General features: G+C 39.2%; 2 protein-coding genes across 2 annotated transcripts; both read right to left on the reverse strand.

Moving 5' to 3' along the window:
- Positions 1-6308: 6308 nt before the first annotated feature.
- On the reverse strand, positions 6309-9132 carry LOC114571296 (uncharacterized). The gene is made up of 7 exons (XM_028602181.1): positions 8998-9132; positions 8129-8274; positions 7318-7377; positions 6893-6930; positions 6675-6842; positions 6496-6600; positions 6309-6396 (listed from the first exon to the last, which is right to left on the reverse strand). The coding sequence occupies exons 1-7, from the start codon at positions 9115-9117 to the stop codon at positions 6383-6385; spliced, it is 651 nt and encodes a 216-aa protein (XP_028457982.1). The 5' UTR covers positions 9118-9132; the 3' UTR covers positions 6309-6382.
- Positions 9133-13592: 4460 nt separating this feature from the next.
- On the reverse strand, positions 13593-17423 carry LOC114571440 (uncharacterized). Its single transcript, XM_028602372.1, has 6 exons — positions 17174-17423; positions 16303-16448; positions 14639-14703; positions 14029-14196; positions 13850-13954; positions 13593-13758 (listed from the first exon to the last, which is right to left on the reverse strand). The coding sequence occupies exons 1-6, from the start codon at positions 17291-17293 to the stop codon at positions 13745-13747; spliced, it is 618 nt and encodes a 205-aa protein (XP_028458173.1). The 5' UTR covers positions 17294-17423; the 3' UTR covers positions 13593-13744.
- Between the last annotated feature and the right edge of the window lie 2493 nt (positions 17424-19916).

Genomic DNA, 19916 nt, shown 5'->3' on the forward strand with positions numbered 1-19916 from the left:
CTCGCCGAAAGTATAATTTTGGCTTAAGTAGGTGAAATGTTTCACGTCCTCTTTGGCCTCATGGTTGCATTTTCTACACTAGAAAAAAAAAACATTTGCCAAAGAACATAATCCAGACAGCAATTATGTTTCCCTTAGAAATGTAATTAGCAAAGTACCAGTATTTATATTTATTTTTTAGAAGGGGAAGGGGGTCATTTTGTCACAGTGCATATTTTACTCTTTCAGTTTTTAGTAAATATTTTTTCTAAGTATTTGAGTTGTTAGTGGATTTCATATTATTTGTTATGTGTGTGGCCTTTTACCTATTTTTTTTAAACACAGGCTGAAAAAAATGTGCAGGAGTTGACGTCAGAGATAATAACAATCAATATTACAAACAAAATCCTCCAAATACAGTACAGTTACAACAACATATGATTTCAGATAAGATGTATGACTGAAGGAAAGCGAACAAGGGCCTGCCAAGGCTCCAAACTGAAGTTTACAAAAAAAATGCAAGTGCCGTTCCATTTTTCACTGGTGATAATCGGCCGTCTCGACTTGTTCAGCCCTGGGAGTGGTGCCTTTTAATGGCACTGCATGACTAATGGGCCAAAGTTACTCATCCATCAAAGCGTGTGAGCCAGCGTCTGCAGGCCACCATACACTCCTTATCCCCAGGCCGGTTAATGGCACTGTACTGTAGCATGGGAAACAGAACCAGGTGTCACCTCACTGTAAAGCTATGCTAATTAGCCAAGCAATAAAAATGCTCAGGCTAATTAACAAAGAAAAGGCATATAAAAAGGAAGGAATGTCAAACTGCGGCTCACAAAAGGAAGGAATGTAAGCGACCAAACACCAGTTGAGGGTGTGCTGAGCATGCTCCTGTCTGTGTTTTTGTGTGTGTGTGTGTGTGTGTGTGTGTGTGTGTGTGTGTGTCTCAGTCATAGTGTTGAACGGAGGTCATATGTGTGAGAATATCCAGCCCTTCCACATGGTCTCTGGGGTCTGTTTTCTAATTACAGCCTCTGCCATGTCAGGCTCATTATTCATTTTCTTCTGCAATATTGTTTATTTATTAATCTATGAGACATATTGAAGCCAATGGGTAGCGTATTAAAGTTGAAACACGTATTACCCAATACAGTCCCAATATGGTAAACAAAAACAGAACAAAACCTGGCATGAAGCTTATATAATCTTCTAAACTAACCTGCCACCGAGCGCCTGTCAGATAAGCCCTGATCCAACCTCTGGTTTGTTTTTGGAGAACTCTTGTTTTCTCGGCCTATTGGTTTAACTTCCAGTCGTCATCCTGTTCTCCCCGACTTCCAAGAACATTGTTTCTTTTGCTGCTATACAATCAACCTTGGAAAAAGTGTTTGCAGCCACATAATGGAAAATGTTACATTTTGACCTGTTGATAGTGCTAGAAGTTACCTAGTCTACATCCACGATGTTCCACTTCCGGGATTGATCCGCCAGATGTCCGCTACTTTCCGCTCTCTTTGTGTTGGCATTTTAAACTCCGGTGGATTTCTGAGGACTATGGTTAACTGCTCCTCAGATCTCTGCAGGGTAAATCCAGACAGCTAGCTAGACTGTCTGTCCAATTGGAGTTTTCTGTTGCACGACTAAAACAACCTTTGAACGTACACGTGTTCCACCAAAACTAGTTCCTTCCCGAGGCTATTTTTGCAGCGGCACCGTGACTCAGTCCGGCGCTTAGTGCCGACTGTGATTGGTTTAAAGAAATGCCAATAAACCAGAGCAGTTCTTCTCCCATCCTGGAATGCTGTGTGGACTAGCCAGACCTTCCTCCACAGCGCTGCGGAGGAGGGTCTGGCTTGTTTTGGTGGAACACCAAGTGCAATGATAAGTCCAATAAGTAGCCTACTTTATCAAACGGTATGACTGTGTGTCCCAGCCCAGGCCAGGATGGGAAATTAACTAACAATGTAAACTGTTTTTATGTTAACGTATTCTGAATTATTCAAAAGACGGAGCTTTAAGAGCTCCTCTCTTTTTCTTTTAAAAGGATACATTTTTGTAAAAGCTACACTGAAGTTGGCAGTTTAATAAATCCAAGTTATTTCAATTGATATTCTGTAATATTTCAATCTTCATGTGCTAAAAAGGCACATACGTTTCTGTAGATGGCAATACACATTCTCCTTTTTTGCCAACTAAATGAAAAGCATGTTGAAATCATCAATGTCTTCCCTCTTGCTGTATCAAAATCTCACCTAGCTTTCCTCAGAGAAGGTCCCAGTAATGAGCTTAAAGTCAAGTCAAATTCAGTTTGTGCATGATTACATGATATAACTATATAATTATTTAATACTATATCCTACATTGTGGATAATTAAGCTATATATCATATGCTGAAGTATATTTCTGGAGTGTTAAAGATTAAAAGAAAAAATAACAAGAACCGTACAGAACCGAAAACCGTGACCCTAAAACCGTGATACGAACCGAACCGTGGGTTTTGTGAACCGTACCACCCCTAATATATAAATATATTGTCCCCCCGTTTTTGTGCTGATCCGAAAATTTATCCGATCCATGACTCAAAACCATGATCTGTTCCGAACCGTGAGTTTTGTGATGCGTTGCACCCCTAGTTATAAAAAAACCAAAAAAAAAACCCACATGTTGTACTTTGTAGTTTGGCTTTTTGTCGCAAATGTACTTCTTTGTGATTCTTGCTGTTTGTACTGTCACGGTTGAATGTACTTATAGACCTTTTTCACGGCAGACATGTTAATGTTTCATAGTAGGAAAAGCACAGGTGTATTCAAAACCATTAATGATGGCTGCATTCCACTTAGGAGAGGTCCTGGTATTAAACCATTAATGATGGCTGCATTTCACTTAGGAGAGGCCCTGGTATTGTGCATGCTGACTCACTGAAATATCTTACTCGGACACTTGATGGAACTGAGCCATCGTTAAGGTTATCAAAATCAGCTGTGCTTTTCCTGCTACGACAAGTCAAAAATGTCTGCTGTGAAAAAAGGTCCATTGGAAGTCACTTTGGATAAAAGAGTGAGCTAAATGATAGGGAGAATTTCCAAGTCACACCAGACATAATTATTCTTTTTGTTTTCAGGACGGTTGCCACTCAGCGGTGTGAAACCAGCTCACAAAGCATTTTAGTTTCAAATTGGTCACTTCTTTCCCTTCTCTCCTTTGTCTTTTTTCATTAACTGCACACTATTAAATAGTGATTTCTACACAGGGCACCTTTAGGGGAAACAATAATTCACGTCCTCTTCCTGGTCTTTATGCCAAAATGAACATTTCCTCCCTCTTCAGATTTCGTTTGGCTTGTCTCCATTTCATTCTTTACACTTATACATTTAACCTGACAAGGAGAAACCCTTTGTTCCTGATGAACTGTGAGCAGTTAAACTCTCCAGACACACCTGTGATCAGTTGTCATGATTGCGGTCGTTTGCCTGCAGGTGGGGCCTTTTAAAGGACCTGTGTGGTTCCTGCTCTGTAAACCACACAGTGTGGCTGCTTTTGACTCCGAAATGTCTTTTTTTGGGGGGAATAAAAAAAAAAAAGAAAGAAAGAAAAACGGATGACGTTTTATGGCTTTCAAGCGGTGCGCTGAAAATGGAAGTTTGAACATGTTACATGATGTACTGTTGAGAGGAAACATGTTGTTCAACCAGAAAAACTGGAGCAAAACCTTTTCACTCTGAACACCAACGCCAATTTTCATGTTGACTTTATCCAGTGTTCTCCAGCCCATGGGACCTGTGGAGTTGATCCTGAATGATCTTAGTGTTTTTGTCTTTTTATTATAGTGAAAGTAAATGAACTAAAAACCCAAACAAACATTAGTCCTAATGAGGCCGTTAACGGAAAAAAAAGACCAAGAACAAACAACTGTAGAAAACTGAGCTGGGGTTGCAGTGACGTAATTGCAGGAGCAGCTATCAGTCTTTAGAGTTTATGCTCTTTTAGCAAATATTAGGATGCCTTCTTTAAGTGTGATCCCTTCATTATCGGCCTGTTTATTTCCACAGATCAGACACCAGACAGCTGTGGTGTCTTCTTTTCTGTTAAAGCTACACTCCCTACTACGAAACAATCTTTCTTAGCAACTAATGTCCGTATATTTATAGTCCTGAACCAAATTTAGGCAGATAGCTTCACTAGAAATAAGAAAAAAATGACACTAATTTTGGAAACCTGTTACAATGCAACATATTCGCATGAACAGGTTCATATGATTTTTGTAATAACATTTCTGTGCACCAATTTCTATGATATGATGACCAAATCAGGTGACTGTTGGCTGGTCATGTGACGCCGGCTGCAGAGCTGGATGAGCGGCCGGTTGTATCGGCGGCCTGTCGGTTGCTAGTTGAGTTTAGCCGACAAAAGGTTACTGGGCTCTGCGAGATGATGGTCCTTTCAGGGGACGGAGCAGTTGAGTTTAGCCGACAGGAAGTGAGCATCATCCTTATGCAGCAGTCAATATGGTGCATACAGCAGAGCTTTCATTTTCTCAAAGGCAGAGCAGGATACCCAGGGCTCGGTTTACACCTATCACCATTTCTAGCCACTGGGGGACCATAGACAGGCTGGGGGAACTCATATTAATGATAAAAAACCTCAAAGTGAAATTGTCATGCCATGGGACCTACATTAAAATGGACTTTAAGCACTATAAAAGGCAACAAAATGAATGTTTTTTTGCAGTGAGCGAGGATCATTTCTGCTCATTTAGCCAACTCAGTTTGTGTATATCTAAACAAGTAGAACTGCCTGATTAATATGAATGTTTGCTTGGTCTGGATCAACAAAAGCACATATTTAAGATAAAGCCTGACCTCTGTCCCTCATCGTCTGCTCTCTCTGTGTTGCCGTTCTCAAACTCTTCGCTTCAGGAAACAGCACCAAACTTTGAGCTAGCATTGTGATTGGTTTAAAGAAATGCAAACAACCCAGAGCGTTTTTCTTTTCTTCCTCCTATCCCAGATTGTATGTGTGGTGTAGCTAGACCTTACTCCACAGCGCTGTCGAGACAGGTCCGACAATGCAAGAATACGTATTGCAAAACTTTAATATTTATTAACAAAATGTATTCCCCTAAAGGAGACACTGCCAAAGCAGTTCAGTAGCTTTTCAGTACCTTGGTACGTTTCTTTGGTATCCCTGACATTTGCAGACCCCTCACCAGTAACCAGACCTTGTAAATATTTAAATACAAGCAGTCTACACCAGTTTTTACCCAGTCTGAATTTCTGAGAGGTTGGTACTTCAGACCATCAGCATAACTCACTTTGACTGTTCCCATCAACAATAACATTGAACGCATTTACAAAGACATCGCAGCAGAGTTTGAGCCTGGAAAGCTCAGCACAAGTACGTTCCATAGAAATAAAAATGAATAGAGAGGACACTCCCGGTCCGGCTAAGCCGCTGCTGCTGGCTCTAACAATTCCTCGTTCTTACCCCACAAAAAACAGCTCAATGTCCTTTTCTATCCATTTTATTTCTAGAGTTTGTACATAACAAGAGAAGAAGGAACATGTAAGACAGTTCTATCATGACTTTCTATATAAGGCTGCGTGTATGCATGGAAGCCATTCAGAATTTAGACAGAGAACTACACTCAAGATCATCATGTAAACAATAAAGGAAAGAATGGTTTCAGGGAAACTTTCCACATTTACTGCACACTTTATTAGTACAAGGACACTACCAGTGTGTATGCATGTTTGTTCCCATTTACCCCAAATGTAAATTCTTCTAGGATTAATAATTTTCCAAAGCATTTTAGAATTTTTAGAATTTTTTTCTTCCCCGTGATCAAAAAAGTCAGGCTGCTAATTACTAAACTGCTATATGTATTTTTTTAAAGTGTCAAAATCATAGCAGGGCACCTCAGATAAGTCAACTGTCCAACCACTGTTCTAAGGGCTTCCCTTTTTTTGTTACATTAACAGTAACTGGTGACACTAATCCAAGCCTTAACTAACTGAGATTTATTCATTTATCCTTGGATAAATGAATCTAAAAAATGTTTCTTTTATACGTGTGTTCTGATTTGACTGAGTTGTGACCACAAGAAGGTGTATGATTTTTGGTTAAAGCAAATTAAAGTTTTTGATTTAAAGTTAAAAAGCTATGTGCGTCACAGATGCAGCTCCAACACTTCCTGTTTTTAAAGTACCTGCATGCACCTGTCCCTTTCACCTCACACAGTATCTTTAGCTCACACAGTCACAGCTTGAGAACCTTTGTGTTATACCATTTTATTAGACTATGAATCCCAAACTACGGACCAGACGATGGATGTTTTGAGTCACTTTTTGTCTCTTGACTTCAGTTAGTCAGTTAGCCTATATAAAAGAAACTTCATGCCCTCGCCTTAAGCACAGAATCCTGCAGAGAGAGAGAGAGAGATTGAGAGAAAAAAATCAGTTCTGTCTGACATCAAGCATCTTAATTTCATTATTTAATCAGGTGTAAAAGGTGTAGCACCATTCTTGGGGTCGTAGATGAAGTCTGGTTCTCTGGAGAAGCCGAGGCAGCTCGCCTGCTGCTTGAAATGTTCCAGTTCAGAGTCCTTCAGCGTGGTCTCTTTGCCTGTAAACATAGCAAAAATAAATGAGTATTTTAGATATTAAATGTTATTTTCTCTCAGGCTCATTCATTCCTACCTATCAAATAAATGGCACGAATGTTGACCTCGCCCACTGTAACGTCCATGTTGATGTTTAATTGCTGAAATAACATGTTGAGGTTTCTGACGGTGGTGTTGACGTTCAAGATGAAACATCCGTCACAGCTCGGCAGAATGTGGAGTTCCGAAAAGAGCATGTCGCCCACTGAGGACAGAAACAAAGTCAGAAAAGCTTAAAGCCCTAGTAAAATGTACGTTGGAGCACCTTTTGCGTCTTTACTGTGACGCATTTTCTAGAGAAACAGAATATTTGAGCTGTAAATCACACACTTCACATTTGATTGGACAGCTAAAAAGTGGGAAGAGTTTAGGCCAGTTCTGAGGGCTGTTGGCATTGGCTCAACACAAACTTCCCTCAACTTAGAGCAGGAGCAGGATGAAAGGGGAAACTTTAATGATTTTTAAACTGCTCTGTCACTGCAGCACTGCCAGTATATGCAGATTAACACCATGCAGATCAACAAATACAACCAATGGTTCATGAAGCCTTTTTGGGCATCACTAATTGAAAGACTATAAGCATCTGAAGGCAACATGATCTGCCCTGCTGGATTCTCTGACCAACAGGACTAATAAACATGTAGAAACAGTATTGTTTTTGATAGGGTATCTTAACTGACCCTGATGCAGTGTTGCCATCAATGGTTAAATTCAAAGCTAGGTCCACACATGTTCCATTTCTGAGGAAAACAACAAGAGGAAAAGGTGAGTTCATATTCTGACAGAGCTGTTTTATGACTTTCTTATCCATGTTGTCTTAAAAACAACAGCCTACCTTGTTTTATTCAATGTGTTTTTATTAGAATTATTTTCAAATACAATTATTTTCTTTATAAAAACAAGATTTGGTCTTCAAAAAGTATTTTTCCAAAAATGAGTCTTTAAAGAGTGGGGGTTGTCTAATATTCGCACCAATACGGTAAATGCCCTAAATGTATTTGTTGTAAATCTTTACAACCATTCACCGAAAGAACCAAGCAGGCCTGCCTCGTTGGACCATCCAAATTTTTCTTCAAAACTTTACATTTTCAGCATGTAACTAGAGCTTGCCAGCTTGAAGGATCCCGGTTGGAGTTTAGAGCGTAAACACAAAGAAACTGGAAGTGAGACACCCAGCTTAACCTCCAGCGGCGCAGCAACTATACTTTAAATGAACTGTCGTCGATCCAGACTACATTTAGGCTGATTCAAAAGGTTTTAGTGATAATAACGGAGTATCATCTGCATAGTGGTGTAACTGGATGTTATTATTAGGAAATAAGTGAGCCAGGAGCCGCATATAGAAAAAAAAGATGAATGGATGTAAGAAGGAAAAGTGATCACCTTTAGCACTTGTTTAACAGTGTTAAATATGTGTTTTCTTCCCTCAAATGTTTTCTTAATTATAATTACTATACATTATGTTGTGTATTTGTACAGTCATCAACTCACATCTTGTCCTTCTCAGATATAACAACTACATTTGGGCTGGATGGTGATTGAGTGACATTCACCGAGACACTCTCTGTTGCCTTCAGAATGGCATTAAATCCTTCACCATCAACGTAACCCGCAAGAGTGCTCCACCTGCCATACATCTGCACACAAACATGAAGTAATTTAGTCACAAGTGACATAAATATTTACATAGCTATTGAAACTTAAGGATGAGGGCAAAAGTATCAAAAATGTCAAAAGGTACCTAGAACTGAGATGATAGGTCCTCACATCTTCAAAACCGGGAGGCAGTTTCAAATTGAACACATTAACTATAATGCTATAACCACCATCTCAGTTGCCTTGCAAAGTTCGCACATTTGATATCTCTATATATGGGTGTCTTAATGTGATGTTTTTGTATATGTGTTGTATGTTTTATGTGTTGCTGTGCTATGGAAAGAAGAGGAAGATGTGTGGAAATGATTTTCCCTATGGGACAATAAAGACTATCTATCTATCTATTAGAAAACAAAATGGTTGTGTGTTGGATATATATGTGGGGATGTTTGAAAAACCTGGTTTAACAATAGCCTACTACTGTTCTAACAGTATTTCCAGAATCCTCAAACACTCAACCATCTGGATGAAAAAAGTTTTGTCCACTGCATGCTAAAAATCTTTTTTTCAACCAAACAAAAATGGTAACCAGTGACTACCTGGATTAAAAACGGAGTTACATCTTGGGAAATTGGTTAAAATATTTTAAGGGTTTAAATATGTATTTCTTATCATGCATATATTTATCTTTAAGAGAAATGCCTCAATGCTAATGCCTAATACACAAACCCAAAGACCAAGGCAGTAGAACGATGAAGGCTTACCATTGAGGGTTCAATCAGAAGCAAAGGCTTGACCAAGGGTTGGCATTCTTCAGGCGTCAGGGCCGAGCTGCTCAGAAACAGCCCCGCTACCAGAAAATAACTGCTGAGCCACAGATTCATGACGCTACTGCTGATCAGCTTCAAAGTATAACTGAAAAAAATCACCCAAGCACAGATGATAGCTGTCACGAAAGTAACGATGACTGAGCGTTATTGATGCTGCTAGTGGCACAGTTACAAGTTCCTGTTATGAAAGCGATATTTCACTGCCAGCATACCTCTCTGCAGGTTCAAATGGGGTTCCAAGGTTTTCTGTGGGTGTAGGATTTCATAACGACACTGTTGTTTTTGTGGGTTAATTATTTACTGATTTGTGTGAGTTGCCTGTGACCACCAATGCCTACATTGAATATAGTCCAACACAGGACTGCTTAAATCCAGCTAAAACTAGGATTGACCTTTGCCAAATACTTCTGTAATATCCAAAACTCCATTATTTACTGTGGATCATGGCTTCTCATCATAATGCACAATAAATTCAGAAAAACAAAAATTTGCCCAAATAAAGTTTCTTAATGGTATGATGAACACAAGGACTGGCTACTCTAGACTGAAATGCTTATTAAGCTGGTAGTAGGCTATGACCATGTTTCAGCTTTTGGGCCTGGCCAGAGTACAGATGTTACGAAAGAAGATGAGAAGATTGCTTAAAAATCTGTCTCCAACTTTCAGCTGGAGAGAACATCATGCATGCCCTCGAAACATACCCTGGATCAACAGTGAAGAGAAGAGCTAGACGTTTTGCACTATAGTCAAGGTGTGACAAAACCAGCGATTGTATTATACCTAAAAAAATAAAAAATCTCTTGAGTTAGACTTGAAGGCAGCTGAATACTTCTTTAAAATAAAATCTGTTGTGTTTGTCAAAGTTATCAGTGTATCAACCATTTGCTTCCAGCTGCCACCGATTTGATTCCCAGAATTCAAGTGTCTGTTCCAGTTACCTTGTACCACTTTGTACTAATTCAACCTGGGCAGAGGTTGTCTCTTCAGCTACTGGTTCTCCAGTGTTTTCTCAGTTAGCCTTTTAAAATGATATCAGATTAGTAAACAGAATGTGCCTTTGGAACATTGGATGAATGGTTGCTGATAATGGGGCACTGTAGATATTGCATTAAAGATCAGCCACTTCTTTGTACAACATTTGAGAACCCTTTTGCAATTATGTAAGCACATAATGTAATCTGAAAACTGCTGCCCTGATTAAAAAAAAAAAAAAATGCAACTGATCTCAGCTGGTATTCTGTCTGTAATGGAGTGGAATGGAAATTTCTAAGTGACCCCAAACTTTTGACTGGTAGTGTACATTGTTGGGAAGTGAGAGTCTTCATCCAGTCAGTCTCAGCCAGCTGCAACAGAATTTACCAACAAGTTCTCCAAACCAACGACAATATGGTTTATTTGTTCCTACCCACAAATACAACCCACAGGAGTGTTTTCATAAATTAGCGCCCCTAGCATTGGCATTAATACAACGTCATATCTAAACCAGAGAACAAAACTGTTTGGTTGCAGTTTTGAACGTAAAGTTCGCAATTTTAAACCATTCTTTAACATTGCGAAATGGTTGCGGGTGGATTATGTTTAGGCACTACTTAGTTAAGTTTAGTAATAGGCCATGGTTTGGGTTAACATCAGACGTTACTTCACTTCCTGAATGTTACGCACGTGATGCTGAACGAGAACTTTAAGTTAAAAAATAACTCACTGTTTACTTTTATCCTTAAACCCCAGTCTTCTGGGCGAAAGTCCTGTGCTTGTTTGACCAATCCACCGCCCCAACCGACCCTGAAATGTAAATTTAGGTCGTAATTGCTGCTTGTACAAACAACTTTTGGGAGAGTTTTTCAGGGTAGGACAGTCACCCCTTTACGGCCCCCACTGACGTGTGTTGTGATCATGACAAATAACTGCTATTGAAATTTTGTTTTGTACTAGTGAAATGTCCTTTCCATTCATTTTTTTCTATAGTTTGTACATTACAAGAGAAGAAGGAACATGTAAGACAGTTCTATCATGACTTTCTATATAAGGCTGCGTGTATGCATGGAAGCCATTCAGAATTTAGACTACTTGAGTACTACACTCAAGCTCATCATGTAAACAATAAATGAAAGAATGTTTTCAGGGAAACTTTCCACATTTACTGCACACTTTATTAGTACAAGGACACTATCAGTGTGTATGCATGTTTGTTCCCATTTACCCCAAATGTAAATTCTTCTTGGAATAATAATTTTCCAAAGTATTTTAAACAACTTTTTTCCTTGTGATCAAAAAGTTCAGGCTGCTAATTAATAAACTATTAATTTCTTTTTTTTTTAAGTGTCGAAATCATAGCAGGGCACCTCAGATAAGTCAACCGTCTAACCACTGTTCTAAGGGCTTCCCTTTTTTGTTACATTAACCGTAACTGATGACACTAATCCAAGCCTTAACTAACTTAGAGTTATTCATTTATCCTTGGATAAATAAATCTAAAAATGTTTCTTTTATGCGTGTGTGTTCTGATTTGACGTAGTTGTGACTCCAAGAAGGTGTATGATTTTTGGTTAAAGTAGGGTGACCATATTTTGATTTCCAAGAAAGAGGACACTCAGCCTGGCCTCGAGACAAATCCAGACAGTGGTGATTCTCAGAGGTTAGTGAACATGTTGCCTTTATTATAGGAAAGCATAACCTGTCATTTCATTGTTACGCAGATGATTTGCAAATCTATTTGCCTATGAAAGCTAATGACAGTGTTGCACTACATTCCCTGCTTAGTTGTATCGCTGATATTAAGTTGTGGCTTTCAGAAAACTTTCTTAAATTGAATGAAGATAAAACGGAGTGTATTATTTTCAGTGCTTCAGCCATGCAAGATGGTCCAGCTTTGAATCTGGGAGCTCTGGCATCCTATATTAGGTCATCTGTCAAAAACTTGGGGGTTACTTTTGATTGCAGCATTAATTTGACAAACAGATCAGTAATGTTGTTAGAATGAGCTTTTTCCAGCTTCATCTCCTGGCTAAAGTTAAGCCTTCCCTGAACAGGCATGATCTAGAAAAGGCGATCCATGCTCTTATCAGTTTAAGATTGGATTACTGTAATGCTCTTTATATTGGTCTGAATCAAACCTCCATCTCACGTTTGTAACTTGTAGAAAATGCTGCTGCTCACTTTGTAACAAATACACCTAGACGTGCACATATTACTCCCGTTCTCCACACTCTACATTGGCTCCCTGTGTGTTTTAGAATAGATTTTAAGATTTTGTTGTTTGCTTTTAAGGCCTTAAATGGTCTGGCCCCGGAGTATTTGTCTGAAATTTTAACTTTGCGGGAGCACGACCGTTCATTGCATTCTTCAAATCAGCGAGTTTTAGAAGTGCCGAGGTCAAGGTATAAACGTTGGGGTGATCAGGCTTTTGCAGTTGCTGCCCCGAGACTCTGGAACAAATTACCCCGATATTTGCACTATCACGGATGTAGCTCTTCTTAGGTCCAAACTCAAAACGTATCTCTTCTGTCTGGCCTTTAATACATAGCAGTGGTGTGACAATTTCATTATTTTGTTTCTGTGTAACCTTTTCTGATTTTACTGTTTTCTATCTTCATTCTTTGTATTGTATGACATGTGTTTCTGATGTTAAGCACTTTGGATACCTGCTGGTTTTGTAAAGTGCTAAATAAATAAATTTTGATTGATTGATTGAACAAAATATCTCTTAATACCTTTTCAATGTAATAACATAAATAATAAAGACACTGAAACATATGTGCCAGCTTTGCACACGGTGCACTCCGCCTCCCACTTGTCCGGTCCCGACCAGGACGGTACGTGGGACAGTTTTTTTTGCAGTTCAACTGTGAAGCTGCACTAGTCTTGTTTTATGGTTGTAAGTGGCCTGATGTTTATACTTGTGCGCTAGTGTGTGCGTCGAGACGGCGTGTGTGTGTGTGTGTGTGTGTTTGTGTGTGGGGAGTGGGTAATATAGAGCGGGGGGAGAAGTGAGAGTGACAGCGAGCGAGTCCTACCGACTCTAGAGTCATAGTGAGAGAAACAAAGTGTCTCCCCTGTGTTTTCTGACCACGGTGGGAAATCTTTAGCAGGAAACGCTTCGGCATTTTGTGTGTAATGCTGCTCCGATGTCTGCCCTGGTCCCTGTGTATGTGCGCGTCGCAGAGCCGCTCACAAGGCAGCCTCTCGGAAATTACGTCACACAACAAAGTAGCCTACCGTAGCATTGTGTTGAGCAAAGTGCCAGTCAATTTAAGTACACACTTAATAGTCCCATGGAAAACAGTGAAAACCGGACATTTTAATGAATTTATAAAACCGCTCCGGAAGCCCCGGACAGTAGGTAAAAAGTGGACATGTCCGGGCAAAAGAGGACGTTTGGTCACCCTAGGTTAAAGCAATCAGTCTGTAAAGTGTAAAAAGCTATGTGCGTCACAGATGCAGCTCCAACACTTCCTGTTGTTAAAATACCTGCATGCACCTGTCCCTTTCACCTCACACAGGATCTTTAGCTCACACAGTCACAGCTTGAGAACCTTTGTGTTATACCATTTTATTAGACTATGAATCCCAAAATATGGACGAGACATTTAATATTTTGAGTCACTTTTTGTCTCTTGACTTCCTGAGTTAGCCTATAGTTTAAAATAGTTATAAAAGTTGGTCGAAACGTCATACCCTCGCCTTAAGCACAGAATCCTGCAGAGAGAGAGGAAAAAAAATCAGTTATGTCTGACATCAAGCATCTTAATTTCATTATTTAATCAGACAGCTTTAAAAGGTGTAGCACCATTCTTGGGGTCGTAGATGAAGTCTGGTTCTCTGGAGAAGCCGAGGCAGCTCGCCTGCTGCTTGAAATGTTCCAGTTCAGAGTCCTTCACGGTGGACTCTCTGCCTGGAAACATAACAAAAATAAATGAGTATTTTAGTCATAAAATGTTATTTTCTCTCAGGCTCGTTCAATCCTACCTATCAAATAAATGGCACGAATGTTGACCTCCTCCCCTGTAACGTCCATGTTGATGTTTAATTGCTGGAATAACTTGTCGAGGTTTCTGGCGGTGGTGTTGACGCTCAAGATGAAACATCCGTCACAGCTCGGCAGAAATTGGAATTTCGAAAAGACCATGTCGCCCACTGAGGACAGAAACAAAGTCAGAACAGTTTAAAGTCCCAGTAAAATGTACATTGGAGCACCTTTAGCGTCTGTACTGTGATGTACTTTCTAGAGAAACAGAATATTTGAGCGCTAAATCACACACTTTGCATTTGATTGGACCGCTAAAAGGTTGGAAGAATTTAACTTCCCTCAACTTAGAGCAGGAGCAGGGTGAAAGATTAATGGGAAACTTTGCTGATTTTCAAACTGCTCCGTCACTGCAGCATTGGCATTACATGCAGATTAACACCATACAGATCAACAAATACAACCAATGGTTCATGAAGCCTTTTTGGGCATCACTAATTGAAAGACTATACGCATCTGAAGGCAAAATTATCTGAACTGCTGGATTCTCAATAGGACCAATAGGACTAACAAGCATGTAGAAACAGTATTGTGTTTGATAGGGTAGCTTACCTGACCCTGATGCAGTGTTGCCATCAATGGTTAAATTCAAAGCTAGGTCCACACATGTTCCATTTCTGAGGAAAACAACAAGAGGAAAAGGTGAGTTCATATTCTGACAGAGCTGTTTTATGACTTTCTTATCCATGTTGTCTTAAAAAGTTAGATTTCTTCACTTGAATGAATACTGAATGACTTTGAAAAGTTTGGAAAAGGCTAGTTAGTGGACCTTAAGTTAGGATTGTTTACTCAATATTGGTCCGAATATACAACGTTTGTTTTCTTCCTGGAAATACGTCTGAAAAATTGGGGTCCTCTTATCTTTGGGGTCTAGACTTTCAGCTGTTCAAGTCACAGAGGCTGTTTTTAGAACGTAAGGGACGTCACCTGTTTCAACAGCCAATAGAGAAGTCAACTGGTAAAGTCAACTATAACTATAGAAATTAAATGACCCATAATCCATTTTATTTTAATGTTACAAACAGCTAGTCGAAATGGCAGAGTTTTAGACAGAGCCTCAACGACCGCCCAAAAGCACTGTAACTTTGTATGATCAAGCAAGATAGTGACTGAAGTGAGGGAGCGCACAGCGGCGTTAGAACAAAGCCGTGAGTAAAATAAATAAAACGTGTTTTTGCCAATTCATCACTAGCATTGTAACTGTAGCTAGCATCTCAATATCACTGTTATCCACATTCATATTTACATGCAACAAATTGTATAACCAGCTACAAAAAAAGCCTAAAAGTCGGAAGTTAAAACGGAAGTAAAACAATACGCCATCTAAATACAAACAGAAAATCTTATCATGGTCATCAAAGCGGCCGCTTCCAAGAGATTGACAGGAGAGTGTGCGATTGCGTGTCTTAAAAAATTAAATTATGGGATGCCCATTACCAGAGCAGTCATTCAGCTGAATGCCTTGGAAATATTTACCATTAATTTAAATGTGACACTTTCTTTTAAAAAAAAAAAATATTTAAAAGATGTTAAAAACAACAGCCTACCTTGTTTTATTCAATGTGTTTTTATTAGAATTATTTTCAAATAAAATTATTTTTCTTTATAAAAACAAGATTTGGTCTTCAAAAAGTATTTTTCCTTATAATCAGGGTTGTCTTATGTTCGGACCAGTATGGTCAATGCCCTAAACATATTTGTTGTAAATCTATGCAACCGTTCACCAAAAGAACCAAGCAGGCCTGCCTGGTTGGACCATCCAAATTTTTCTTCAAAACTTTCCATTTTCAGCATGTAACGTTAGCTTGCTAGCTAGGTTGCTGTTCCTCGAAGCAACCAGAGTTTAGAACATAAACACAAAGAAACTGGAAGGTGAGACAGCCAGCTTAACCTCCAGTGGCGCAGCAACTATTCTGTAAATTAACCGTTGTCGATCCATACTACACTTAGGCTGATTCAAAAGGTTTTAGTGATAATAACTGAGTATCATCTGCATAGTGGTGTAACTGGATGTTATTATTAAGAAATAAGTGAGCCAGGAGCCGCATATAGAATAAATGACGAATAATGGACGTAAGCAGGAAAAGTGATCACTTTTAGCACTTATTTAGCACTTATTTAACAATGTTAAATATGTATTTTCTTCCCTCAAATGTTTTCTTAATTATAATTTGCATACATTATTATGTTGTGTATTTGTACAGTCATCAACTCACATCTTGTTCTTCTCAGATAAAACAACTACATTTGGGCTGGATGGTGATTGAGTCACATTCACCCAGGTGCTCTCTGTTGCATTCTGAATGGCATCAAATCCTTCACCATCAACGTAACCCGCAAGAGTGCTCCACCAGCCATATATCTGCATACAAAAACATGAAGTAATTTAGTCACAAGCGACATAAATATTTATATAGCTATTGAAACTTTGGGATAAGGGCAAAAGTACCAACAATTTCAAAAGGTACCTAGAACTAACTGAAAGAGTTTTGGGGCAAAGGTAGTGTCAGTACAATAGAGACATCAGAGCCAGCATTAGGGGCTGCTGACACTTAGCCAGTCACCTTAGCAGCTGGGCTGTTAGCTGCTGAGATGACAGGTCCTCACATCTTTAAAAACCTGGAGGCAAAGTTTCAAATTGAACACATATAAGAAAACAAAATGGTTGTGTGTTGGATACATATTATTTTAAACCTGGTTTAACAAAAGCCTACTACTGTTCTAACAGTATTTCCAGAATCCTCAAACACTCAACTATTTGAATGAAAAAAGTTTTGTCCACTGCACGCTAAAAATCTTTTAAAACAAACAATAATGGTAGCCAGTCGCTACCTGGATTAAAAACAGAGTTACATCTTGGGAAATTTGTTCAAATGTTTTTTTTTATTGTGCAAGGGTTTACATATTTCTTATCATGCATTTATTTATCTTTAAGATAAACGCATGCTTAGCTCTGACTCAAATGTGATGCTGATCCTTGAGAGGCACAAACTTTGGAAGAATTTTCCCAAACGCTGAATAATGCCTCGATGCTAATGCCTAATACACAAACCCAAAGACCAAGGCAGTAGAACGACGAAGGTTTACCATTGAGGGTTCAATCAGAAGCAAAGGCTTGACCAAGGGTTGGCATTCTTCAGGCGTCAGGGCCGAGCTGCTCAGAAACAGCCCCGCTACCAGAAAATAACTGCTGAGCCACAGATTCATGACGCTACTGCTGATCAGCTTCAAAGTATAACTGAAAAAAAATCACCCAAGCACAGATGATAGCTGTCACGAAAGTAACGATGACTGAGCGTCAGAGAGGCGGTCAGCCTTTATTGATGCTTCTAGTGGCACAGTTACAAGCTTCTGTTGTGCAAGGGATATTTTACTGCCAGCATACCTCTCTGCAGGTTCAAATGAGGTTCCAAGGTTTGCTGTGGGTGTAGGATTTCATAACGACACTGTTGTTTTTGTGGATTAGTCATTTATTAATTGGTTTGAGTTGCCTGTGACCACCAATGCCTACATTTAATCTAGTATAGTAGTATAGTAACACAGGACTGCTTAAATCCAGCTAAAACGAGGATTGACCTTTGCCATGTACTGCTGTAATATCCAAAACTCCATTATTTACTGTGGGTCATGGCTTCACATCTTAATGCACAATAAATTCAGAAAAATGAAAATTTGCCCATATAAAGTTTCATAATGTTATGATGAACACAAGAAGATCGAACTGGCTACTCTTGACTGAAATGCTTATTAAGCTGGTAGTAGGCTATGACCACGTTTCAGCTTTTGGGCCTGGCCAGAGTACAGATGTTGCCACAGAAGACGAGAAGACTGCTTACAAATCTGTCCCCAACTTTCAGCTGGAGAGAACATCATGCATGCCATCGAAACATACCCTGGATCAACCGTGAAGAGAAGAGCACTATAGTCAAGGTGTGACAAAACCAGCAATTGTAATATAACTGTCTATATTTAATAAAAAAAAACTCTTGTGACTTGAAGGCAGCTGGTGACTTAAAATAAAATCTATTTTGTGTTTGTCAAAGTTATCAGTGTATTAACCATTTGCTACCACCTGCCACCAATTGATTCCCTGAATTCCAGTGCCTGTTCCAGTTACTTTGTACCACTTTGTACTAATTATACCTGGGCAGAGGTTATCTCCTCAGCTACTGGTTGTGTATGTGTGCATGTTATAGTGTGTGTTGTAGAGCTGCCCTGTCTGTGAGCTGGCTCTTGGGATCTCATGCAGTTACACTTCATACAGTAACTGTGTGTGTACCCTGAGTGCCAGGTGGCCCTTTAAGGCCCCGGGCTGGGAGAACACCTGCCTCTGCGCCGCCTGCAGCTCCGTATTGTCCCATGTGTTTCGGCTTCTTCTTGTTGTTGTTGTGTAACAGTTACCTTAACACGCTGCTGAAGGCTGCATGGAAACATTAGGTGTATCGGAACTAGTCAACACTATGCATCAACCCTACAACTACTTCTACCACAAATACTTCTAGTATTTTGCTAATCATACTAAAGCCTCTAAAAAAGGGTGATTTTTAGACTTGAATACATTTCACCTGTGTGCCAGTCTACATTCTAATTTACAGCTTTTATGAACTCAACTATATGTCTTGACCTCACTATGAATAGTCAACCCATTCTTATTCCCAACTTGTCAAATACTGAAAATAAGGCAAAAAATCACCCTTTTGCATCTGTATGGGACGCACTGGGCATAGCAGCAGTTCGAATGCGGCGGTGTAGCTTGATTTAGTATTAAGCGCCACAGGTAGTGAGCAGTAAGAAAGACGTAAAATCTGTGTAAGCGGGTTGGTTGGGGTGGTGGATGGGTCAAACAACACAGGACTTTCACCCTGGAGACCGGGGTTCGTGTCCCGTTCCTGTCCCGCGTATCACTGAAACATACATTTTTTGTAACCCCAGCCACGATCTTTTCCTAAACCTAACTGTCCCGTTCTTGTGCCGCATGTCAGTTAAAGGTTAGGTTATGTACAGTATTCCCTTTTTTGAGCAGTTTTAGGCTGTTCAAAACTTGAGCCTTTGCTCAATCTAAATTCACCTAGCTTACTTATCCTTGCCTGATTCTTGTCATAGAAAAACATCAATTTTGATTCTTAATAATTAGGCCTTTTATCCCACATGAATAAGGCAGTAAAATGCTAAATAAACAGCTAAATTAATCTTGCTCAAAGATAACTATAGCCTAGCTTATCTGAGAAGCATTGGGCTACTTCCCACATTGCCTCTCGATTTTAGCTAAATTGACATTTTTTGGTGTGGTGGAACTGCCTTTTAAATCACATTTAAGTGTATCTAATTATAGATGAATGTATAGTTAATTAATTTAAATGGACAAGATGGCCAAATTAACACATTTTCGTTGTAGATAATTACATTTTCCTCGACATTCCCTTAAGATTGTCTGTCTGATTCAGTGGGGCCGCCAAAAGATATATTATGTATATGTTTGAAAATATAGGCTACATTAACATGAATCCAAGATATTATTTGTAAAGATAAAAACAAATTGGATGTACACAACAATGATGATAGGTCTACAGCTAAGGTAGCCATAAGGTAGCCATCCACAGATACAGTTAAGCTTAAAGATTTACCGTGCAACATTTTAAATAATAATAACATGATGTATAAATATATGAATGCCAACATTTTATTATTTTAAAAGCTTAGTATTACATGCACCATAGAAAGGTAGCCTATCAGTCCTTCCAGAAAAATGCGGAATTTTTTTGTGATTGTTGCGGGCAAAGATCCTTGATTATGTGGCACGTTTTCTTAAAAAATGTGATGGAATATGCGG

The sequence above is a fragment of the Perca flavescens genome, chromosome 16 (genome assembly GCF_004354835.1).
Source record: "Perca flavescens isolate YP-PL-M2 chromosome 16, PFLA_1.0, whole genome shotgun sequence".
In the NCBI taxonomy this organism is placed as follows: Eukaryota; Metazoa; Chordata; class Actinopteri; order Perciformes; family Percidae; genus Perca; species Perca flavescens.